At 40.2% G+C, this 22,854-nt stretch overlaps 1 protein-coding gene across 1 annotated transcript in view; it reads right to left on the minus strand.

Moving 5' to 3' along the window:
• The window catches only part of LOC142310953 (uncharacterized), a 246,321-nt gene continuing 223,467 nt past the window's right edge, over positions 1–22,854 (minus strand). The window contains exons 36-38 of the mRNA XM_075348828.1: positions 20,760–20,837; positions 9,293–9,331; positions 1–1,849 (exon numbers count right to left, since the gene is read on the minus strand). Of these exons, the coding sequence (XP_075204943.1) occupies positions 1,817–1,849; positions 9,293–9,331; positions 20,760–20,837 (150 nt within the window). The 3' untranslated portion in view covers positions 1–1,816. The remainder of the gene's footprint in view (positions 1,850–9,292; positions 9,332–20,759; positions 20,838–22,854) is intronic.

Genomic DNA, 22,854 nt, shown 5'->3' on the forward strand with positions numbered 1-22,854 from the left:
ATAACGCCAGCTCTTGTAAGAAATGTTATCATTCCTACAGGAGCGTGATAACATACTAGGTGGGTTGACTAGTTTGGAGAACATACCCGCACACATGTGCAAGCTTTGTATAGTGCTGGCGATGATGCCGCCTCTTGAAAGTCGCGCAGGGACGTGAAAACATGCTGATTGCGCTGACTAATTTGGGGGAACTAACGCCCCATCGACTAGTCAAGGGAGTCATTTGCTTATCATATACGGACGTTAGAAATACTTTTTCTAAAGATCTGATTATGTGTAATGTAATAAAAGGACTGTTAGGAAGGAACGTAGATAGGTGCACATGGCTGCTGGTGGTTCTGCGGGCACGGGGGACCTGACAGCTGCCCTTTAAGTTGGCAGTGACTGTTGTTACTAGGTAATAATTTATAGGTATCATATGTCATTGATATAAATTATACTTTGTTCAACTGGTGCAGTATATATAGGAAAATGCTGCTGTGAATGACATAGAACTTCAATGCATCTTTTCACAACATATATTTACGTTTGAAATAAATGCCGTTTACACAATAACGTATATCTGTCATAAAATATCATGACGCTACTGCAGTGAATGTATTATAAAGAGATAAATGTTCACTAAGCACCGTTTACACAGGATCAGGATAAGTAAAGGAAATAGAAAATGGTTAAACTACACTACAAATAACATTAGCAGATCGATACTTTCATAGTATATACCATTCCTATACATTGTCACGGTATGCTACTATTTACATCATAAAAGAGGCACTGTCTGCATCTCTGGTCATTTAGTAACAAGAACATGTAACAAAATACATAAAAAGAGAACAATTTTAATCAACCTGTTGCAAAAATATATAAAAAAAAAGCTACATTTACTTCCCTATCACCCAGAGCAATCCACCACCAGTCATCGCTCCTTCAACAAATACAATATCCGGTGGAGTAAAAACTTCTTATATACAACCCTCATCAGGACTTTTGATTTTTTCTTATTTTATAGCTTAGTTTACTTATTAGATGAAAACTAATGCCAACCCCTTAGTGGAAAAAGTGCTTAGAAGAGCACGTCTGGCAGTGAAGGGGTTAAATGGAAAGAACCCAAAAGAGATTCTACAATGTGTTAGGAATTCTCTGGAATATGTAAAACAAGAAAGACATATTTCAGGGCGATCTGCCACAGTGCTGCGTTTCTATATAATACTGAATTGATCAATTTGTAACAGCTAGAATTGAAGAACAGCAATTAGAGAAAATGTATCAAAGCTCTAGTAAAAGATGAAAACGCACAAACCATAGTGATAAACGAGAACAATTGGAATTCCTACATGGAAGCAACAGTTTGCAACATGGTAACAGGCAGTGAGAGGGTAACGGAGGAATCATCAAAATCAACTTGAGGAAACGTCCTGCTCTTATTAATGAACATCCCGTCCTCAAAAGTAAAAAGAACTTGTCTCCAAACATTGTACTGGAGTCCACATAACGGAATTGTCCTGCATTGCACAGTAACGTCACACAAGATGGGCTGCTTACAATGCAACGCTATGGGAACCTCTTGAGAATACCAGGAGCATAGTGCAATGTTTCTCATCTTCCCCTTCAGCTATCCGTACTGTAGAAACACAGACTGGAGATAGCAACACACCGAAACTGAATTCAGGAAACTAATCTCCTTTGGTAAAAACCAATTATGATCAAGACTTTTTTTCCATCAGCAGTTGGACTTGCAGAAGTCATCAAGATCAGGAGATGTCCTCATCTTCACCTTTTGTGGACTAAAATCTCATCTACTGAATAGTAACCATCTTCATTTTTTGGCTATTAACCATGGCGTCTGGCCCTTAAAGTATCAAATAAAGGAGCTTTCACGTTAAGGCTTTGACAAATACAGAAGAACTGACAATGTTTGATACCAGACAAGTAAAATTGGAACTACTTCCCTCTTAACTGCAATCACTTTGATGCAATGATTTTTTCATACCTTTTTGGACTTTGTAGAATTTGAGTTATTTTGTATCTATTGCTATGGCAACAGACCACGATACAGGCCGTAAAGTTATGCCTATTATTGAAAGCATCTTGCATTTTTTGTATTTCTACATTCTTGAAAGGCAGATTTTTGTTTCTTCATTCCACTTCTTCAAGTCTGACTGAATTGTGGAGGAGAAGAATTTCTTGTCTTGTTTAGTTACAATTACGATGTAGATTGCAGCTCTTTAATATTCTATATCACTGGTAATGACATTGTCAGAGCTACCTTAAAAGGGGTTGTCCAGTCTAAATCAACAAGTTTGCAATCACTCTATGTGAATGTGATTGCAGACTTGTGAATCCTCACATGGCGCACACTGTGCACTGTGAGGATTCACCGATGTCAGAGTTGGGATTGTCTGTCATTTGGCTGTGAGTACGCGATATGCCAGAATTAGTGATGGGCTAATGGTAACTATTCGTGTTCAGATTATTCGTAATGAATAGGGTTGATTGAATATCACAAATATTCGGTAATATTTGGCTTCGCGAATATTCGACGAATAGGTCGCCGCTATGCGAATATTCGATGCACAATGTAAGTCTATGGGAAGCCCAAATAGTTGCTATTCGGCAACTATTCGGGTTTTCCATAGACTTACATTGCGCATCGAATATTCGCAAATAGTCGAATAGGGGCGACCTATTTGTCGAATATGGGCGTAGACGAATATTTGAGGTATTCGATCATCCCTAGTAATGAATCCCAAAGTACTATTCTCGTATTCATCACAAAAAAACAAACCTAATGCAAGTCAATGGGGAAATGGATAATTTTTCTTGCCATGTCGAATACTGGAATAGTTTTCATGTAGAAAAAAACAATAGTAGTCCAGCTCACCACAGCTTTCCTGGAAGCAAAATCCTGGGGCGGTGCAGGAGCTCAATAGAGGCAATCCAGAAGCAAAAAAAGGCGGGTCTGTCATCAATGTCCACAGGAGAATATCAAGGTAAAACCAAAGCGTTTTATTGGTTCCATTAAAACTCCAAAAAGTCAATGTATGAAAAAACACATAGCGGAGTAAACAAGTAGAAACTACGCATTTCAGACACTGCTGATCTGATCATGACTAAGGACAGCAGTGTCCGAAATGCGTAATTTGTACTTGTTTTATCCGCTGTGTGTTTTTTCATACATTGATTTTTTGGAGTTTTAATGGAACCAATAAAAGTCTTTGGTTTTACCTTGATATTCTCCTGTGGACACTGATGCCGGACCTGCCCTTTTTTGCTTCTGGAATAGTACTCCGTATTTGGTAATCATTATCTAAACACATATAGTTACTATTTGCCCATCTCGAATCTGACTAGATAGGCATGGCCTCGTTCAATGCAAGAGCCTATCTAGTCGGATTCTTGCCGGAGGTATGAATATTCCATACTCGTGGCCACATGACTGCCGTTCCCAGCCGGTGAATCCTCACAGCGCACAGTGTATGCAATGTGACGATTCATAAGTCAGCAGTCACATAGAGTAATCGAAGACTTGTGGAAATAGACCAGATAACCCCTTTAAGCAGAACAAATGAATGGATGGACACTTGCACTACAGCAAAATATACAATAATCATGCAATACAAGCAAAAATCACAATACACGAAAACAGAGGAAGGTCTCATTTATACAAGATGTTCAGAACTTGAGTTCTCCCAAGATCTGAGAGTAATGCACTTTCCATGCCGTCTCCATGACCGATGGTATCATTTATTACACAACGTGTTCATCTTATAAATCATACCTTGTTTGGGTTTCAATATAAGAGAAAAAAAATGTCTCTCTTCTCAAAAATGAAAAATGCAATGTAAATGGATACACAGAGTAGCAAACGTTGTTGAAAGTTTCATTTATCAATTTATTTTTCATTAACCATCATACTCAGGAAAACGGCCATCATTTCTCTGATGTACTTTTGGCACCAAAGTATAATAACTTAACAAAAGCATTATTTAATAAATGTGCACAAATATCATGCAAATACAGCAGCATTTCTTCACAAATATTAGAAAAGCAAAAACAAAACAATATTCTCGAATGTTTAAAAAAAGGAGACCATGTATTTTAGTATTACTGTACAAAATGCATAAAGTTTGATGCTTTGTTTTCTACTGAACACTGTATAAAAATAAATATTCTATGTACAGACACACAGGACAATCCCAGGTTAGAACGATCACTGCAAAAGAAAACATAAACTCGGGTTAATCTGGAATCTTACAACTTGGTGTGTTCAAGGAGCAATGCCAAAGTGTGGGTAAAGGTATATGTCCGTTCACACGTTACAGCCACACAGTGTTAGTTTTGTTGTTTTTTTTTTAATGTCACTTTACTGTGGTTTACTGAGTATAATGGAAGTCAATGGGGAACTCGAACATTTTTCCAGAAGATTTTCCAGAAAAATGCTTGAGTTCCCCATTGACTTCAATAAGGCTATGTGCCCACGGGACTATGTACCTGCGGATATATCTGCAGGTACGTCCGCAGGCTTCCCACAGCTGGTCCCCGGAATCTGCAGCTTCACATAACTGCGGGATTCCAGCGAAATAGCTGCGGTAAACCTGCGGACATTCGTGGACTTACCTGCAGAAGTCCCGGCCTCTATCTCCATAGCGGAGGGCCTGAATTCCGCAGGTATTTCCGCAGTATTAATTGACATGCTACGTGCAGCTGCAGGACATCCAAAGCATATTCCGCAGCCGTACATACCGCAGCATTGATAAGCACTTCCCATGTCCCATAGGAAAACATGGGGAGTGTCTGTACTTGCTAAAACCTGCGGATTTATCTAGAAAATCCAGATAAATCTGCAGGTTATCCGCGGCAAAATCTGCGGGTAATAGTCCTGTGGGCACATAGCTTTATACTTGGTAAACGAGCATCAAAATGCTTGTTACGAATACTGAGCATCGAACAGTTCTCTCAGCACTATTGGCGATTTAACTGCGATTTTGGTACATCATTGAGAAAAAATGTGCACCATAAATGCATTGTGTGAACACGGCTTAAAGCTTTCATTCAGCTGCTCCATGTCTTAAAGCTACCGGGTCAGTGAAAAACCCAGATTGTACACAGCTTCATCAGAAGAGACTGCAAAACCTCCATCTGACTTTTTTTGTTTGGATATAAGAAAAAACTGATAAAACACTGATGGTAAAAATGACAACCTGACCAAATACTGGTGAAAATCTCATCCAGCACGCTATCAATTAAAAAAAAAATGGATGTGTGAAACAGGCTTAACACTGAGGTGCCATAGGAGCTGTATAGTCTATGCGCTCATATATTATACTATCAACAGGCTATAAATAATTGACAGTGGAGTGAAAATCATGTTTGGGCCGGAGTGCTGCGATATGATCACATTCCTGGCAGGACGGTCCTGTAACATAGGAGCTTTATGTCTTGATCTGTCAAAAATACTATGCCAGAGACATAACACAAGAATTTAATGTATAGTGTATAAGAAATTTTTTCGTACATGTAGAACATTGAATGCAATAATCATCCATGCATATTGATGCAAAGTATACTGCGTGCTGCATGCATATCTGTGCAAAATACATGACAAACAGCATGTCAGAATTTATACACTGGGATACTGAGGAATGATTTATTATATATATATATATATATGTATATATATATATATATGTATACATATATATATATGTATATGTATATATATATATATATATATATATATATATATATATATAAAAGAACTGAAAAATGCCACTGATAAGATCCAGTGATAAACACATTTGCGCCACACACCACAACTTCACAAGGTAAATGAAGCGAGTGATCTCCTTTGAACACTTTTACTTTGATTGTAGGGTATTAATGTACCGTACATAACGGATAATGTAACTTTGCAGCTTTCTTGTACTAATCATCAGTAACCGCTTGTACTGAAATGTTGACTACCTGTTTGTTTAACCAGTATATATATAGGAAATACAGTAATAATTCATTAATTCAGTAGATCGTTGTTTGGAAATCTCAATGATTCGTATGATAAATAATATCATAAAAATGACCCTAGTGCAACACTTGTGTTTTCTGCAATAAACAGAATGAAAGTCTAATCCTTAGGGCTCCATGGCTGGTGTAATATAACTCTAGACTCAATCCGAATTAACACACCAACCAGCTAAGTTATGGTAGTGACATGACGACAGCATAATTTCCAAGTGTTGGTAGTGACATAATGGTGCTACCATGTTTATGCCAATTTGATGATGATAGCAAGTCTAGGGACATTCAAGATCACTTACACATATAAGGTTGACACTAGAAGCTACATACACTAAAAAAGACACATCTGCAGGTTTTTCTCACTATCTGACATGAAATCAGAATAAACCTTTCCCGTTCTACTGTAGGTCAACTAGGAACCAAAATTATTCATATTTGCCAAATGCCGGAATAATTTGAATAATAAGGCTAAAAAAGAATCAGGTTCAATGCTGCGCTCGAAACCACATGAATCCAAGGATGTGTAATAAAAACCTTTTCTTTATTTCTGCAGGTCAAAGCGTTTCAAAGACATAGCCGTCTTCTTCATCACGACACAAGAAACATATGTTTCTTGTGTCGTGATGAAGAAGACGGCTATGTCTTTGAAACGCTTGGATTCATGTGGTTTCTAGCGCAGAATTGAACCTGATTCTTTTTTATCCTTATTGTTCACCATTTTTTTCAGGGCTGCTGCTGACCACTTTTGATATACGTGCATCAAGGAGTTGTGCCTGTCACAACTTCAGCAGGTGAGTGTGCCTTTGGCACCTTATTTGTAAAATCTCATACCTGGTATGACCCTATGTGCGCTTTCTTTTCCACAGACAAATAATTCTTCTCTACTGGGATTTGGTAGAATAATTTGAATATAAGAAAACAAAAAGCCCAAGAATAGGGTCTTATCTGTGAGATACGATGAACCTGCGATTAAGGTTTTGCTCACCTTGGGGGGGTTGTTTCAGACACAACCAGTAGGAAGAATCTAGGAAACACAGCTGCTGCAGCTCCCAGGATACTTTGCGATTGCAGATAGGGGTGGAAAGGGTTAAATTACCGTGCTGCTATGCAATAAAGATGAATGCTGGATCTTCGATATCTGACATTATTCAATGCGTTTTGGAGCAACCTCACAGCAGTGCGATAATTTCACCCTTTCTACCCCTATTTGCGAAATGCCAGAATAATGAGAGGCCTTTTTATTACTTTCTGCAAAGTCAAAAGTTTACATACTCTAAGAGTAGTATGCCTTTAAACAATATGGGACAGTCATATGATGATGTCATGTCTCTGGAAGCTTCTGATAGGTTTATGGGCAACATCTGAGTAAATTAGAATCATGCTTGTGGATGTATTTTAATGAACACATGAAACACACTGCTTCTTTTTCCAGCATAATGGGAAAGTCAAAAGAAATCAGCCAAGATCTCAGGAAGAAAATTGTGGATTTGCACAAGTCTGATTCATCCTTAGGTGCAATTTCCAGATACCTGAAGGTGCCTCATTCAGCTGTACAATCAATTATACGCAAGTACAAACAAGAATGGGAATGTCCAGCCATCATACCGCTCACGAAGGAGATGAGTTCTGTGTGCCAGAGATGAACGTGCTTTGGTCAGACATGTGCATATCAATCCAAGAACAAAAGCAAAAGAATTTGTGAAGATGCTGGTGGAAGCTGGTAAGATTGTGTCATTATCCACAGTGAAACGAGTACTGTATCAACATGGGCTGGAAGGCCACTCTGCCAGGAAGAAGCGATTACTTCAAACAAAACCTAGAAGAGCTAGATTAATGTTTGCAAATGCACACAGGAACAAAAACCTTCATTTTTGGAAATATGTCCTGTGGTATGACGAAACTAAAATTGAACTCTTTGGCCATAATGACATTTGGAGGAAAAAGGGAGAAGCTTTGAAGATTAAGAACACCATCCCAACTGTGAACCACGGGGGTGTCAGCATCATGTTGTGGGGTTGTTTTGCTGCAGGAGGGACTGTTGCACTTCACAAAATAGATGGCATCATGAGGAAAGAAGATTATGTGGCAATACTGAAGCAACATCTCAAAACATCAGGCAGGAACTTTAGTTTTCAAAATCGATAATGACCTGAAGCATTATAAAGTCAATGTTTTGGAGTGGCCATCACAAAGTCGTATTGAAAATTTATGAGCAAAGCTGAAAAGGCGGGTGCGACAAGGCGACCTACAAACATGGCTCAGTTACACCAGTTCTGTCAGGAGGAATAGGCCTAAATTCCTACCAACTATTGTAAGAAGCTTGTGGAAGGATATCCAAAATGTTTGACCCAAGTCATACAGTTTAAGGGCAATGGTACCAAATACTAATGAAATGTATGTAAACTTTTGACTTTGCAGAAAGTAATAAAAAGCTTAGAAAAAAGATGTCTCAGAGGAGATCTCATTTATATGTATAAATACATGTGTGGTCAATATAAAGGACTGGCACATGACTTATTTCTTCCAAAGACAGTACTAAGGACCAGGGGGCATACACTACGAATGGAAGAAAAGCGATTCCGACAGCTAAATAGGAAAGGGTTCTTTACAGTTAGAGCAGTCAGACTGTGGAATGCCCTACCACAAGAGGTAGTAATGGCAGATACTATAACAGCTTTTAAAAAAGGGCTGGATGATTTCCTCAGTACACACAACATTGTTGGTTATAAGTGACTTAGGGACAAAATGTAGAATTGGTAGAGGAAGGTTGAACAAGAAGGACTTGGGACTTTTTTCAACCTATGTAGCTATGTAACTATGTAAAAAATGTCTTAAAACATTCTCTCTCTCATTATTCTGGCATTTGGGAAATATAAATAATTTTGGATTCTAATTGACCTAAAACAGGAAAGGTTTATTCTGATTTCACGTCAGATAGTGAGAAAAACCTGCAGATGTGTCTTTTTAGATAGTATATGTAAACTTCTGGTTTCAACTGTATATGACTGTATATGAATGATGACAGATAAGACCCTGCGTCCCATCAGATCAGTTTTATGTGCTGACCTATATAGTGGAAAAGTTCAGCAATTTCTACACAATATGGGCAAGGATTGTAAATACACGATAGTACTCCGGACCCATTCATGATGAGGCAATGTGGCACAAAGTTTAACATTTTATGTAGATTATGACTCAACCGTAAAATGATGTTTAAAGGAGAACATCCACTTAAATATGATCAGATACTGCCCGAGCATTGTCTTATTAATATTACCTTATTCCAGCAGCCTTGAACTGGTAGACCATCATCTCCCTATGAATACAAACCATTTCTTATTATTAGGTATGTAAATGACCTTGAGGTAAGTAAAAACATGCAGCAAAATACAATCCACATATCCTACAACATTGCTAATTTTTATGGTTTGCTGTATTACATCCGTTTTCTTAATGTTTTTAAAATAGGACTCTGCAGACAGAGCTAGCAGCAATGCCGAGCATTGAGGGGTCTTACTCGTACCCAGCATCACAATTACAGGTACATCATTTGCTAAAAGCTTTTTGCACGTGGCTGGAGAAATGGTGGCAGGTAAGACTTCAGAAGCTGATTTTCAGTCTAAATTATCACATAATTCTGCCCTTTCAGCTATGAAGTTTTCATTTTACACGGAAGAGAATTGTGACATTCTCTTCAAAAACTATCTGTCCTTGCATTTCCCAGAAAAATGCTTGAGTCCCCCATTGACTTTCATTACACGCGGGTACTTGAGTGGCGCCCATCTGCTCTTAACAAGTACTGAGCACCCAAGCATGGTAGTGCTCGCTCATCACTAGTGCACAGTGTCACATTTTAAAGGGAACCTGTCAGCAGAAATTTCGTAATAAACCAAAAAGATTCCCCCCTCTGCAGCTCCTGTGCTGCATTCTAGCAGGGTTCCTGTTGCTATTCTGCCCCCTTTGAGAACTAAATAAATAGTTTATAAAGTCTTACTTTTTGTATGCAAATCGTTTTTTCTGTCCACGGGGGCGGGCTCTCTTGCGTCCGTAGTTCTGCCTACTGCCGCTGTACGCCGTCCCCCATCGCTCATTTCCATACTGAGGACACTGCCCAGTACTCCCGAGGTCTCGTGCATGCGCCGTACCACTCTCACGGTACTTTGCACTGTGCACAGTGTGACCGCTGGTGACGTGATTGCGCAGGTGTGAGATTATGGGTGGCGCTGTGATGGTCATCAGCAAGTACCCGCCCATAATCTCGTGCTTGCGCTTTCCCCTCTGCCTCCACCGTTCTGCGCAAGCGCTAACCAGATGAACCCTGTTGATCGGTGGTGTGCTCTGCTTCTCCCATCTATTTCCTGCTCCAGGGAAACATGGGTAAGAGGTGACGTGGGTTCATCTGGCCAGCGCTTGCGCAGAACGGTGGAGGCAGAGGGGAAAGCGCGGGCACGAGATTATGGGCGGGTACTTGCTGATGACAATCATAGCGCCGCCCATAATCTCACGCCTGCGCAATCACGTCACCAGCGGTCACACTGTGCACAGTGCATAGTACCGCGAGAGTGGCACGGCACATGCGCGAGACCTCGGGAGCACTGGGCGGTGTCCTCAGTATGGAAATGAGCGATGGGGGACAGCGTACAGCGGCAGGAGGGAAAATAACGGACGCAAGAGAGCCCGCCCCCGTGTACAGAAAAAAAGATTTGCATACGAAAAGTAAGACTTTATAAACTATTTATTTAGTTCTCAAAGGGGGCAGAATAGCAACAGGAACCTTGCTAGAATGCAGCACAGGAGCTGCAGAGGGGGAATCTTTTAGGTTTATTACGAAATTTCTGCTGACAGGTTCCCTTTAAGTCTTGAACACTTTCTGATAAGCTACACACTTTTCTATGGAGCTTAAACTCAATTTTTGGTGTCTAAAGCAATAGATGGGTAAAAGTCTGATCTGTATTGTTTCCTGCAAAGTCTATTTTAGTAACTATTTGTATTTTTTATAAAAAAAAACAATACTAGGACATATTTTCTTACAATTTTCCATTGTGCTGTTGCCATGTTGCTATTCCTCCTAGAAATTTATGAATAGATTTACAACTGTTCTCCATCTACACCTTCGGCCTGGGACAGCTCATAGAGTCCCACGGCTTTCAGTATCATCTCTACGCTGATGATACGCAGATCTACCTCTCTGGACCTGACATCACCTCCCTACTAACCAGAATCCCACAATGTCTGTCTGCTATTTCATCCTTTTTCTCGGCTTGATTCTTAAAACTGAACATGGACAAAACAGAATTCATTGTCTTTCCTCCTCCTCACTCAACTCCCCCACCTGACATATCCATCAATGTCAATGGCTGCTCACTTTCCCCAGTGCCACGTGCTCGCTGCCTGGGAGTAATCCTAGACTCTAATCTCTCTTTCAAGCCACACATCCAAGCCCTCTTCACCTCCTGCCGCCTCCAACTCAAAAATATTTCCTGGATCCGTACATTCCTTTCCTAAGAAGCTGCAAAAACCCTACTACATGCCCTTATTATCTCCCGCCTGGATTATTGCAACCTCCTGCTCTGTGGCCTCCCTTCTAACAGTCTCTCACCCCTACAATCTATTCTAAGCTATGCTGCCCAGCAAATCCACCTGCCCCCCCCCACCCCCCCGCTACTCCCCGACCTCTCCTCTCTGCCAATTTCCTTCACTGGCTTCCCATTGCCCAACGACTCCAGTTCAAAACTCTAACCATGCCCTACAAGCCATCCATAACCTGTCTCCTCCCTACATCTCTGACCTAGTCCCCGCTACTTACCTGCACGTGACCTTCGATCCTCACAAGATCTCTTTCTCTACTCCCCTCTCATCTCCTCTTTCCACCATCACATCCAAGATTTCTCCCGTGCCTCCCCCATACTCTGGAATGCTCTGCCACAACACATCAGACTCTCGCCTACCTTGACAAGCTTCAAAAGGAACCTGAAGAGCCACCTCTTCCGACAAGCCTACAACCTGCCGTAACCCTCAGTCTGATATAGCGCCGCACAACCAGCTCTACCCTCACATACTGTATCCTCACCTATCTCTTGTAGATTGTAAGCCCTCGCGGGCAGGGACCTCTCTTTTCCTGTACCTGTCTGTGTCTTGTACTGTTTATGATTATGGTACTTGTCCTTATTATGTATACCCCTTTCACATGTAAAGCGCCATGGAATTGATGGTGCTATAATAATAATAATAATAATAATAATAATAACTGGGTGATACCAGCTGGGGGGGGATTGGGAGGGTGTCCACTTGATTAATCAATGTCAAAACTGCCAGACTGTGTAGGGAAGTTTTGCTATTGAGTAGTGGAATGTAAAGGTCCAGTTGCGCATTTGCTGTCCATTATTGTCTATTAATATTTGTGAGGAATAACTGATGAACAGCATATAGCAGAATTGTAAGAAAATCTGCTCCAAAATTACGTTATGCAGAATGGAAGTGTTTTCTACATGTCAGATCGTCATTAAAGTGCCACATTTCTTAAGACAGGAGAGCATTGAAAAATGATATCATAAAAGGTGAAACTTATAGAATAAGAGTATCCAATATACAGGACCCAGAACCTGATATGGAAGACTCTAAACTATGCGCAGCTGAAAGGGCACCAGTCTTCCCAAGTACAGTATCCTATAGATGTTCTTTTTTAAAGTGTCTAATGACAAGACACTCTAACATATACTTTAATGTGTATAATTTGTAATGTTTCATTGTATTCTATTTCCAAAAAGCAGAATGTGCCGATTTTCATTTTTTTGTACCGAGGCAGGAATTGCTCATGCAAAAAGCTTCTTGCGATTGTTTGCAGTTTCATTTTTCCTCTTACAGATGCAGAACAAGAATCATGCACAGACAGTTCTCTAGTAGTTCTATCTTCTCCAACCTTCTTAGAATAGAACATTTTATGACATGAACAACACTATATAAATAGAGGCCGCCTTCAACTGATTGGTTCATTGATTCTAAATCACACACAAACGATACGTCCTTTTTAAATTCAGTAAGACAATAACTAAGTAGATAGAGATTAAGAAATCAATGTTCTTCTTTGCTCTTGGATGAATATTTAAAGGTATTGTCCTGCCTTAGGGTACAGGTCTCCAGTCACTCTATGTGTAAGGGGTACTTCACACACAGCGAGATCGCTACTGAGATCGCTGCTGAGTCATGTTTTTTGTGACCTCATTAGCGATCTCGCTGTGTGTGACACTGAGCAGCGATCTGGCCCCTGCTTCACAGAGCCCTGGTTCATTTTTTTATTGTTGCAATCCCACTGATAAGCACACATCGCTGTGTGTGACAGCGAGAGAGCAACAATCCTGAATGTGCAGGGAGAAGGAGCCGGCGTCTGACAGCCTGCGGTAAGCTGTAACCAAGGTAAACATCGGGTAACCAAGGTGGTTACCCGATATTTACCTTCGTTACCAGCCTCCGCAGCTCTCACACTGCCGGTGCCAGCTGCTGCTTCCTGCACACACTAAGCTAAGCGGTGTGCGCTAGTAACTAAGGTAAACATCGGGTAACCATACCCAATGTTTACTTTAGTTACCAGTGTCCGCAGCTTCCAGACGCCGGCTCCGTGCAAGCGCAGCGTCGCTTGCACGTCGCTGCTAGCTGGGGGCTGGTCACTGGTGAGATCTGCCTGTTTGACAGCTCACCAGCGACCATGTAGCGATGCAGCAGCGATCCTGACCAGGTCAGATCGCTGGTGGGATCGCTGCTGCGTCGCTAAAGTGTGACGGCACCCTAACTCTATGTGACTGCAGACTTGTGAATCCTCACATCGCATGCACTCCTGTGTTGGGAGGATTGTCTGGTGCCAGTGCCGGAAGTGGCGGATGTGTGAGCACAAGTATGCAAATTGCTTGCATGCGGTCACATGCCAACTAGATGTGCACAGACTTGCTCAATGCAAGTGAATTGAGTGAAGTCGTATATATCAAGTAGGAAAGTGGCCAGAACTATGCAAATCACATACTTATAAATATAATATATAACCATGTAAAGGCATGTATCTGTATAAGCCTTCACTGCTATAATGAAGCAATGTTATCAAAGCTGGAAAACACTAATGGAGAATTTTAAATTATTGGTGTACACTTTGTAACTTATCCTAGTTAGGTCATCAATATACAGTGGGGAAAAAAGTATTTAGTCAGCCACCAATTGTGCAAGTTCTCCCTCTTAAAAAGATGAGAGAGGCCTGTAATTGACATCATAGGTAGACAACAACTATGAGAAAAAAAAAATGAAAAAACAAATCCAGAAAATCACCTTGTCTGATTTGGCAATATTTTTCTTTTGCAAATTATGGTGGAAAATAAGTATTTAGTCAACTAAAAACATGCAAGATTTCTGGCTCTCACATACCTGTAATTTCTTCTTTAAGAGGCTCCTCTGTCCTCCACTCATTACCTGTAGTAATGGCACCTGTTTGAACTTGTTATCAGTATAAAAGACACCTGTCCACAACCTCAAACAGTCACACTCCAAACTCCACTATGGTGAAGACCAAAGAGCTGTCGATGGACACCAAAAACAAAATTGCACCAGGCTGGGAAGACTGAATCTGCAACAGGCAAGCAGCTAGGTGAGATGAAATCAACTGTGGGAGCAATAATAAAATAATGGAAGATATACAAGACCACTGATAATCTCCCTTGATCTAGGGCTCCACACAAAATCTCATCCCGTGGGGTCAAAATGATCACAAGAACGGTGCGCAAAAATCCGAGAACCACATGGGGAGACCTAGTGAATGACCTGCATAGAGCTGAGACCACCGTAACAAAGGGCACTATCAGTCACTCACTACGCCGCCAGGGACTCAGCTCCAGCAGTGCCAGACGTGTTCCCCTGATTAAGCCAGTACATGTTCGGGCCTGTCTGAAGTTTTCTAAAGAGCATTTGGATTATCTAGAAGAGAATTAGGAGAATGTCATATGGTCTGATGAAACCAAAGTAGAACTGTTTGGAAGAAACACAACTCGTCGTGTTTGGAGGAGACAGAATGCTGAGTTGCATCCAAAGAACACCATACCCACTGTGAAGCATGGGGGTGGCAACATCATGCTTTGAGGCTGTTTCTCTGTAAAAGGACCAGGACAACTGATCCATGTACATGAAAGAATGAATGAGGCCATGTGTTGTGAGATTTTGAGTGCAAACCTCCTTCCATCAGCAAGGACATTAAAGATGAAACGTGGCTGGGTCTTTCAGCATGTTAATGATCCCAAGCATACAGCCAGGGCAATGAAGGAGTGGCTTTGTAAGAAGCAAATGAAGGTCCTGGAGGGGCCTAGCCAGTCTCCAGATATCAACCCCATTAAAAACCTGTGGAGGGAGTTGAAAGTCCATGTTGCCCCCAGCGACAGGCCCAAAACATCACTGCTCTAGAGGTGATCTGCATGAAGGAATGAGCCAAAATACCACCAACAGTGTGTGCCAACCTTATGAAGACTTACAGAAAATTTTTGTCCTCTGTCATTGCCAACAAAGGATATACAACAAAATATTGAGATGAACTTTTGTTATTGACCAAATACTTATTTTCCACCATAATTTGCAAATAAAATCTTGACAAATCAGACAAGGAGATTTTCTGGATTTATTTTCTCATTCTGTCTCGCATAGTTAAGGTCTACCTATGATGTCAATTACAGGCAAATCTTATCTTTTTAAGTGGGAGAACTTGCACAATTGGTGGCTGACTAAATACTTTTTTCCCCCACCATACCAACCAGTGTGTCTGATAAATGGCATCTTGCACCGATAGACTCCCTTCTTAGGCAGAATGCATATGTTAAACATATGCAGTTTTCTACTCAATAGTTGTGGCAGCTGCCAGTGACGAATTCCATCTCTTGACCACTTAAACATTCAGGGGCTCCAATGTTAAATAGCATATATATGTTAACTTATAGGGGTATTTCTTATCTCCAAGATCCTATCCCAATATATAGCAAGTGTAATATTAATCATATTAGCAAATACCTCCAATTAGAAATGTAGTATAGTTCTGATATAGCTGTCTCTTACTTACCTCATGTGCAGGACATTACAGTAAGCAACTTACTGTCAGTGTATGAGTGGTCATAACCATGGATACCTAAACTGCAATGCCCTGCACATGAGGTAAGAGACATGGCTGTATAAGGAGGACTATACTACATTTGTAATTGAAGATATTTGCTAATATTATTATTATTATTATTACACCTACTACAAGTGCATCTCAATAAATAAGAATATCATCAAAAAGTTAATTAATTTTATTAATTCAATACATAAAGGGAAACACATATATTATAAGAGAGTCATTACACACAGTGGGATCTATTTCAAGTGTTTATTTCTGTTAATGTTGATGATTATGGCTTACAGCCAATAAAAACCCAAAAGTCATTATCTCAGACAATTAGACTATTATATAAGACCAACTGAAAAAAATTATTTTAAACTCAGAAATATTGTCGCCTACTGAAAAGTCTGTACTGTAAATGCACTCAATACTTGGTTGGGGCTCTTTTGCATGAATTACTGCATCAATGCAGCGTGGCATGGAGGCGATCAGCCTGTGGCACTGCTGAGGTGTTATGGAAGGCCAGGTTGCTTTGATAGCAGCCTTCAGCTCGTCTGAATTGTTGGGTCTGGTGTCTCTCATCTTCCTGTTGACAATATCCCATAGATTCTCTATGGGGTTTAGGTTAGGCGAGTTTTATGGCCAAACAAGCACAGTGGTACTGTGGTTATTAAACCAGGTATTGGTAATTTCGGCAGTGTGGACAGGTGCCAAGTCCTGCTGGAAAATGAGCTTTTCATCTCCAAAAAGCTTGTCAGCAGAGGGAAGTATGAAATGCTCTAAAATATCCTGGTAGACGACTGCACTGACTTAATAAAACACAGTGGTCCTACACCAGCAGATGACATGGCTACACAAACCATCACTGATTGTGGAAACTTCACATTAGACATCAAGCAGCTTGGATTGTGGCCTCTTCCTCCAGACTCTGGGATCTTGATTTAGAAATGCAAAATTTACTTTCATCTGAAAACAACACCTTGGACCACTGAGCAACAGTCCAGTTCTTTTTCTCCTTGGCCCAGGTAAGACGCTTCTGGCGTTGTCTATTGGCCATGAGTGGCTTGACACAGGGAATCTGACAATATTAGCCCATGTCCTGGATACGTCTGTGTGTGGTGGCTCTTGAAGCACTGGTTCCAGCAGCAGTCCACTCTTTGTGAACCTCCCCCAAATTTTTGAATGACCTTTTCTTAAAAACCCTATCAAGTCTGAGGTTATCTCAGTTGCTTGTGCACCTTTTTCTACCATACGTTTCCCTTCCACTCAACCTTCCAGTAATATACTTGGATACAGCACTCTGAACAGCCAGCTTCTTTATCAATGACCTTTTGGGGCTTAACCTCCTTGTGGAGTGTGTCAATGACTGCCTTCTGAACATCTGTCAAATCAGCAGTCTTCCCCATGATTGTGTAGCCTACTGAACCAGACTAAGGGACCATTTTAAATGCTTAGGAAGCCTTTGCAAGTGTTTTATAGTATTTATTCTAATTCTCTGAGATAATGACTTTTGAGTTTTCATTGGCTGTAAGCCATAATCATCAACATTAACGGAAATAAACACTTGAAATAGATCCCTATTTGTAATGACTCTATATAATATATGTGGTATCCTTTTTGCATTGAATTACTGAAATAAATTAACTTTGATGATATTCTAATTTATGGAGATGCACTTGTACATATTGGAAGAGGATCTTAAGGATGGAAACATCTGTAGTTTAATCTATAGTTTGTATGCCAAAAAATACACTTTTACCACACAAAAGTGACCACTAAGGAACAAGAATAATTTGCTTTCTAGACTTTGGTTATATGAAAGTAGTATCAGGAAAAAGGGAAAGTTGATATTGTTAAATTTGTCAGAAGGGAGAATCTAGAAAGTGCTCATTAGGAAAACAAACAAGGGGAAACATACATATAAAGTATGTATCTCCGTCTTATTTTTTAATGTATTGTAGCTGATGATGTAGTCTCATATTATTAGATTGGGCTACAAATATATTCATTGCTCTTTTGCATTGAGCTCTGCCACATTTTACATGTACGTACGCAGCTAGGAATCGGAACAAACGATCCCAGTTTGTAATAATTTGTGGCTGTTTAACAATTCAGTCGGCTCTAGTAAATCAACCACAGTTTTGAGGAAAATTTGTTTTTTCTGCATAAACTATTGAGCCTTTATGTTCAAATGAAAAAAATAAAACTTTCCAGGAAAAATAAAAGAAAAATTAGTCATGATTAGAAATAGAGATGTGATTAGTTGTATTGTATATTTATAGATAAAAAGAGAAAGTTTTGGAAAATTTTCACATCTAGGAAAAATTAGCTACTAAGATCATTTAATACACCAAATTCCTTAATTCTAAATCTCTGGTCACTAAATGCAAGATTCAAAGGAGTCCTGAACACAGGTATCCCAAGCATTAACAAAACATCTCAATGTGAATGAGATGTACAGGACAAGATGCCAAAATCTCTCAGTTAGGCTAGTTTCACACATCCGGCATTTCGCCGGATTGCCGGATCCGGCACACACCAGTACAGTGTAATACAGTACAATGGCATCGCGGCAACCTCTGGTCACATGCTGTCGTGACCGGAGCATGTGACCGGAGGTTGCAGCGATGCCATTGTACAGTATTACACTGTACTGGAGTGTGCCGGATCCGTCAATCCGGAGAAATGCCGGATGTGTGAAACTAGCCTAAATGATCTTCATACATTGGCTGGAAAGGATCCTCACAGACATTCTTTCGTGCATACTCCCTATACGAGGGGCTGCTAATAAGTCTTTGGCTTCACCCAAAAAGAAACAAGATAGGATTATGAAACTTTATATTCACATACTCTCCAATGATGTCCACACACTTTTTACATCGGTATTCCAAGTTCTGTAAGTTTAGCAAAAAGAAGGATTTCAGTTGCGAAATTTGATATTCTTGTGATGTTTCTTCAGGTTTGGAAACAGATGATAGTGGGAGGGAGAGATTTGGTGAATAAGGTGGGTGGTCAACCAGTTGCAAGCCCAGCTCTGCCAGGTTTGCAGTGGTCACTTGTGAAGTGTGAGCGGAGGCGTTGTTTTGCAGGAACAAGATTCCTTTGGACAGCTTGCCGTGCCTTTTGGCCTTTAGAGCTGCCTTCAATTGGTCCAAAAGTCCAATACCTTCCATTTATGGTAGAACCCTTTTGAAGGTAGTCCACTAGCAGCACACCCTCCTTATCTCAGACCACAGACGCCATCACCTTAGTGGCTGACTTTTGCACCCTGAACTTCTTTGTATGAGGAGAACCACTGTGCCTCCACTCTTTTGACTGCTCCTTGTTTTCAGGGTCGTACAAATAAATCCAGGTCTCATCCATAGTGACCAGACAGTCAAGGAAGTTGTTATCAGTCCGGAAACGCTGACAAATGGATCGGGAAGTTTTCACTCGCATGCTTCTCTGATCTGTTGTCAAACATTTGGGGACCTACTTTGCAGATAGCTTCCTCATGTCCAAATGTTCATGGACAATGACACAAACACGTTCATGGGAAATCCCCATGATGTCTGCTATTGTTTTAGCTGAAATTCATCAATTTTCCAGTATGAGGTTGTGCACAGCATCGACACTCTCTGGAACAACAACCATTCTCGATCGTCCAGGATGTTCCTCATCATGGGTGCTGAAGTGGCCTGTAATAAATTTGGCAACCCAGTTCTTAACTGTGGAATATGAAGGCCAATGATCCCCCAATGTCTGCGACATATCACCATGAATATCTTTCACGGACTTTCCTTGCAGAAACAGGAATTGTATCACTCCTCTGCTCTCAGTTGCTGTGAATATTGCATTAGACTCCGACATTTTGTTTTCCTGCATGCATAGAACGCTGTTGCCATAAGCAACAAACACAAAATTTTGAAAACATATATTAGACACGTAAGGCTTTTATGTGATGTAACATTCGTTACCATAGGAACAAAAAAAATGACAACGCCAAAGACTTATCAGCATCCCTTCTTATTTTTGTATGCAGAGAAAATTATATAAAATCCAAAAGAGTTCTCTCTATTAGATGAATTACATGCAGTGTGAATGTATGGGATGGAGTGTAAGATGCATCTGCAGCGAATAGCTGCAAAACAGGAAGTCAGTGAGGTGCAACTTCGGCCAATGGCTGCAAAACAGGAAGTCAGTGAGGTGTAACAACAGCCAATAGCTGCAGAGCAGGAAGTCAGTTAAGTGCAACATCAGCCAAAAGCTGCAGAGCAGGAAGTGATGGCACAGATGAGCCCGTGGTTTTGGCATATTGCCCTGTACAGCTAATTAATATTTATCAGTTTTTTGTCTGTGATGTAAGCATCTGTAGTGCACAGAAAACTTACATTTGGAAATTAATAAATTAATGATATTGGTATGTTAAATGACTCAGGTAAGTCTTTCTACAAATTTGCCTGGTGTCTCCCTATATAGAAGATTTCCACTTTATTAGTTATCAGTATTATTAATCAAGAATCATAATAATGAGAATCAGAACAAGGCTGCTGGATTAAGTGAAGGAGGTGATACATGTAACCATGCAAAGGACATTATATAAAGGACAGTATGCAGCATGCAGGAAAAAGGGTTGTTAAAACCATACCAATGGGCAAGGGGCATCCAGCCCATTCAGCCCTGGCATCCCCGGTTCACCAATTTCTCCTTTTATACCTCGATGTCCCTGTTCATAGAAACTATTTTTATTATTCCATAAGATGTCATAAACTTGTAATTTGATAGCAGCAGGTTGAATGAATGCAAAGCTGTAGGACACCAAACTGGGATTTAATGCACTGAAATAAATTTGGGTTTTCCCACTTGGAAGACGAGATGCTCAGCCATTGATAAGAATACACATAAGACCTTCTATTTAGTTGAAACTTCTCCAATATGACGTAGAAGTTCATGGTCGGACATTTACCCTCTTGTGAATGCTGGAAAATCGGTTAAAATATTTAATGGACTGACACCTGGACAAGTATTAAATCCAATTGTTGTGTCCAGCAGCTTTGCCACTTCTGGATATAATGCCACCTGGTGTACCAGTATTGAGGAAGGGAAGAATCATTAAGTAGTTGCGGCAAAGATCTTCATGATACCTGGAAGGAGTTATACTGTTTACAGGACATAAAACGTTATATACAATTAACCAAGCAAATACAGTAATTTACAATCCATCCTTTGTTCTTCCCATCCTCAAATCCTATATAAAATACATTGTAAAAATCAAACATACCAATGGGCAGGGTGCATCTAATCCAGGCGCTCCTTGGTCTCCCTTATCCCCTTTAGGCCCCCTAGAGCCTTTCTTCCCCCTTTCCCCCTGCAAATAATAATTAAGTTCAACAAGAGATGTCATGATTTATAGGATCATCCACTTCAAAGTTGTTTTTATAGAACTCTGTACAATACATTTAGACTAAAATATAATCTATTTTATAAAATAATAGAGATCTAATACTTGTGTTTTTGTTTTGCTTTTTATATGAATGTGAATATGTATTTATCATCATTCAAATGGGGTGAGGTGAAAAGTATATACCGTCTAATGTATTATATTGATAAACTATCTGACTACTATCCTATTAGTGTGGATCGGTGGAAGACTGTGTCATTCTCATTGCATCATCACATATGGTAAAAATACACCATAGGAAACTATGTACAGTTAACTACCAAAATAACCAAAACAAAGCGAAATTGAAAGTTACAGCCACATTACACATTGTAAAAACAGGTTTGATGTGTGATTTATTAGTTCATCAAGCTATTAACTCTCCCATTGTTGGATTCTATTGTCCATCAAGAATTGATGGCACAGGAAGATTAGTGGCCTGATTTGTAGACTATTAGGCTGGAGCTAGGAGTATATCGGTGATATTAAAGTGGTCTTTTTTTTCAGTTGAAAAAAGAAAATACTGTACTAAATATGTGTATTTAAATGAGTAAACTATGAAATTTACTGACATGGGTCACATCCTGATCTTTAGCAACAAAGTGGAGTCTCACCACCTCACAGGTCCTCTTTCAACATTTTCTATGTTGGCCCATGGGATGAACTCGATGGACTTAAAGGGAACCTGAATCTCACCCGGATCTCACACTATTGACTAACACTTTTCTTTATGATATAAATGGTAAAAATCTGTCATTTAGCAATGGAGGCTTCAGGTTAGGCCGGAGTCACACTTGTGAGTGACTCATGCGTGATTCGCAAAAGTCTCACATCACCCGGCACAGTCTGCCGTTCTCCTGACAGGAGCGGGTCGGCTGCATGTATTTCTAGGCAGCTGAGATGCTTTTGTGATGCGAGACTCATGCGAGTCACGCATGAGTCACTAGCAAGTGTGACTCCGGCCTTAAGATAGCTACACTTCATGAATACAAGGACTTCTCAGCACAGATGTCTAATGGGAGGAATTCCTCAGCAAGAGAAATGCAGCCAAAAAAGCAGTATCTGGCTATCTAGGCCAAAAATCTCTTGCACATTACAGGACCAGGATTTTGTAGGTGAGATTTTATAAAATCTTCACAGTCTGCATAGAAAATATGCAACATGAATAAATAGATGCTTCGGATTTGTTGTTCGCTGACTGTCAATTTGTGGTGAAGATCTTCCCCGCAGATTTTACCTTTTGCTAAGGTTGAAATCTAGCATTTGTGCGATGCAACATGCAATGTGAAATTTGGTGATTTTT

Source organism: Anomaloglossus baeobatrachus, chromosome 5, assembly GCF_048569485.1.
Source record: "Anomaloglossus baeobatrachus isolate aAnoBae1 chromosome 5, aAnoBae1.hap1, whole genome shotgun sequence".
In the NCBI taxonomy this organism is placed as follows: Eukaryota; Metazoa; Chordata; class Amphibia; order Anura; family Aromobatidae; genus Anomaloglossus; species Anomaloglossus baeobatrachus.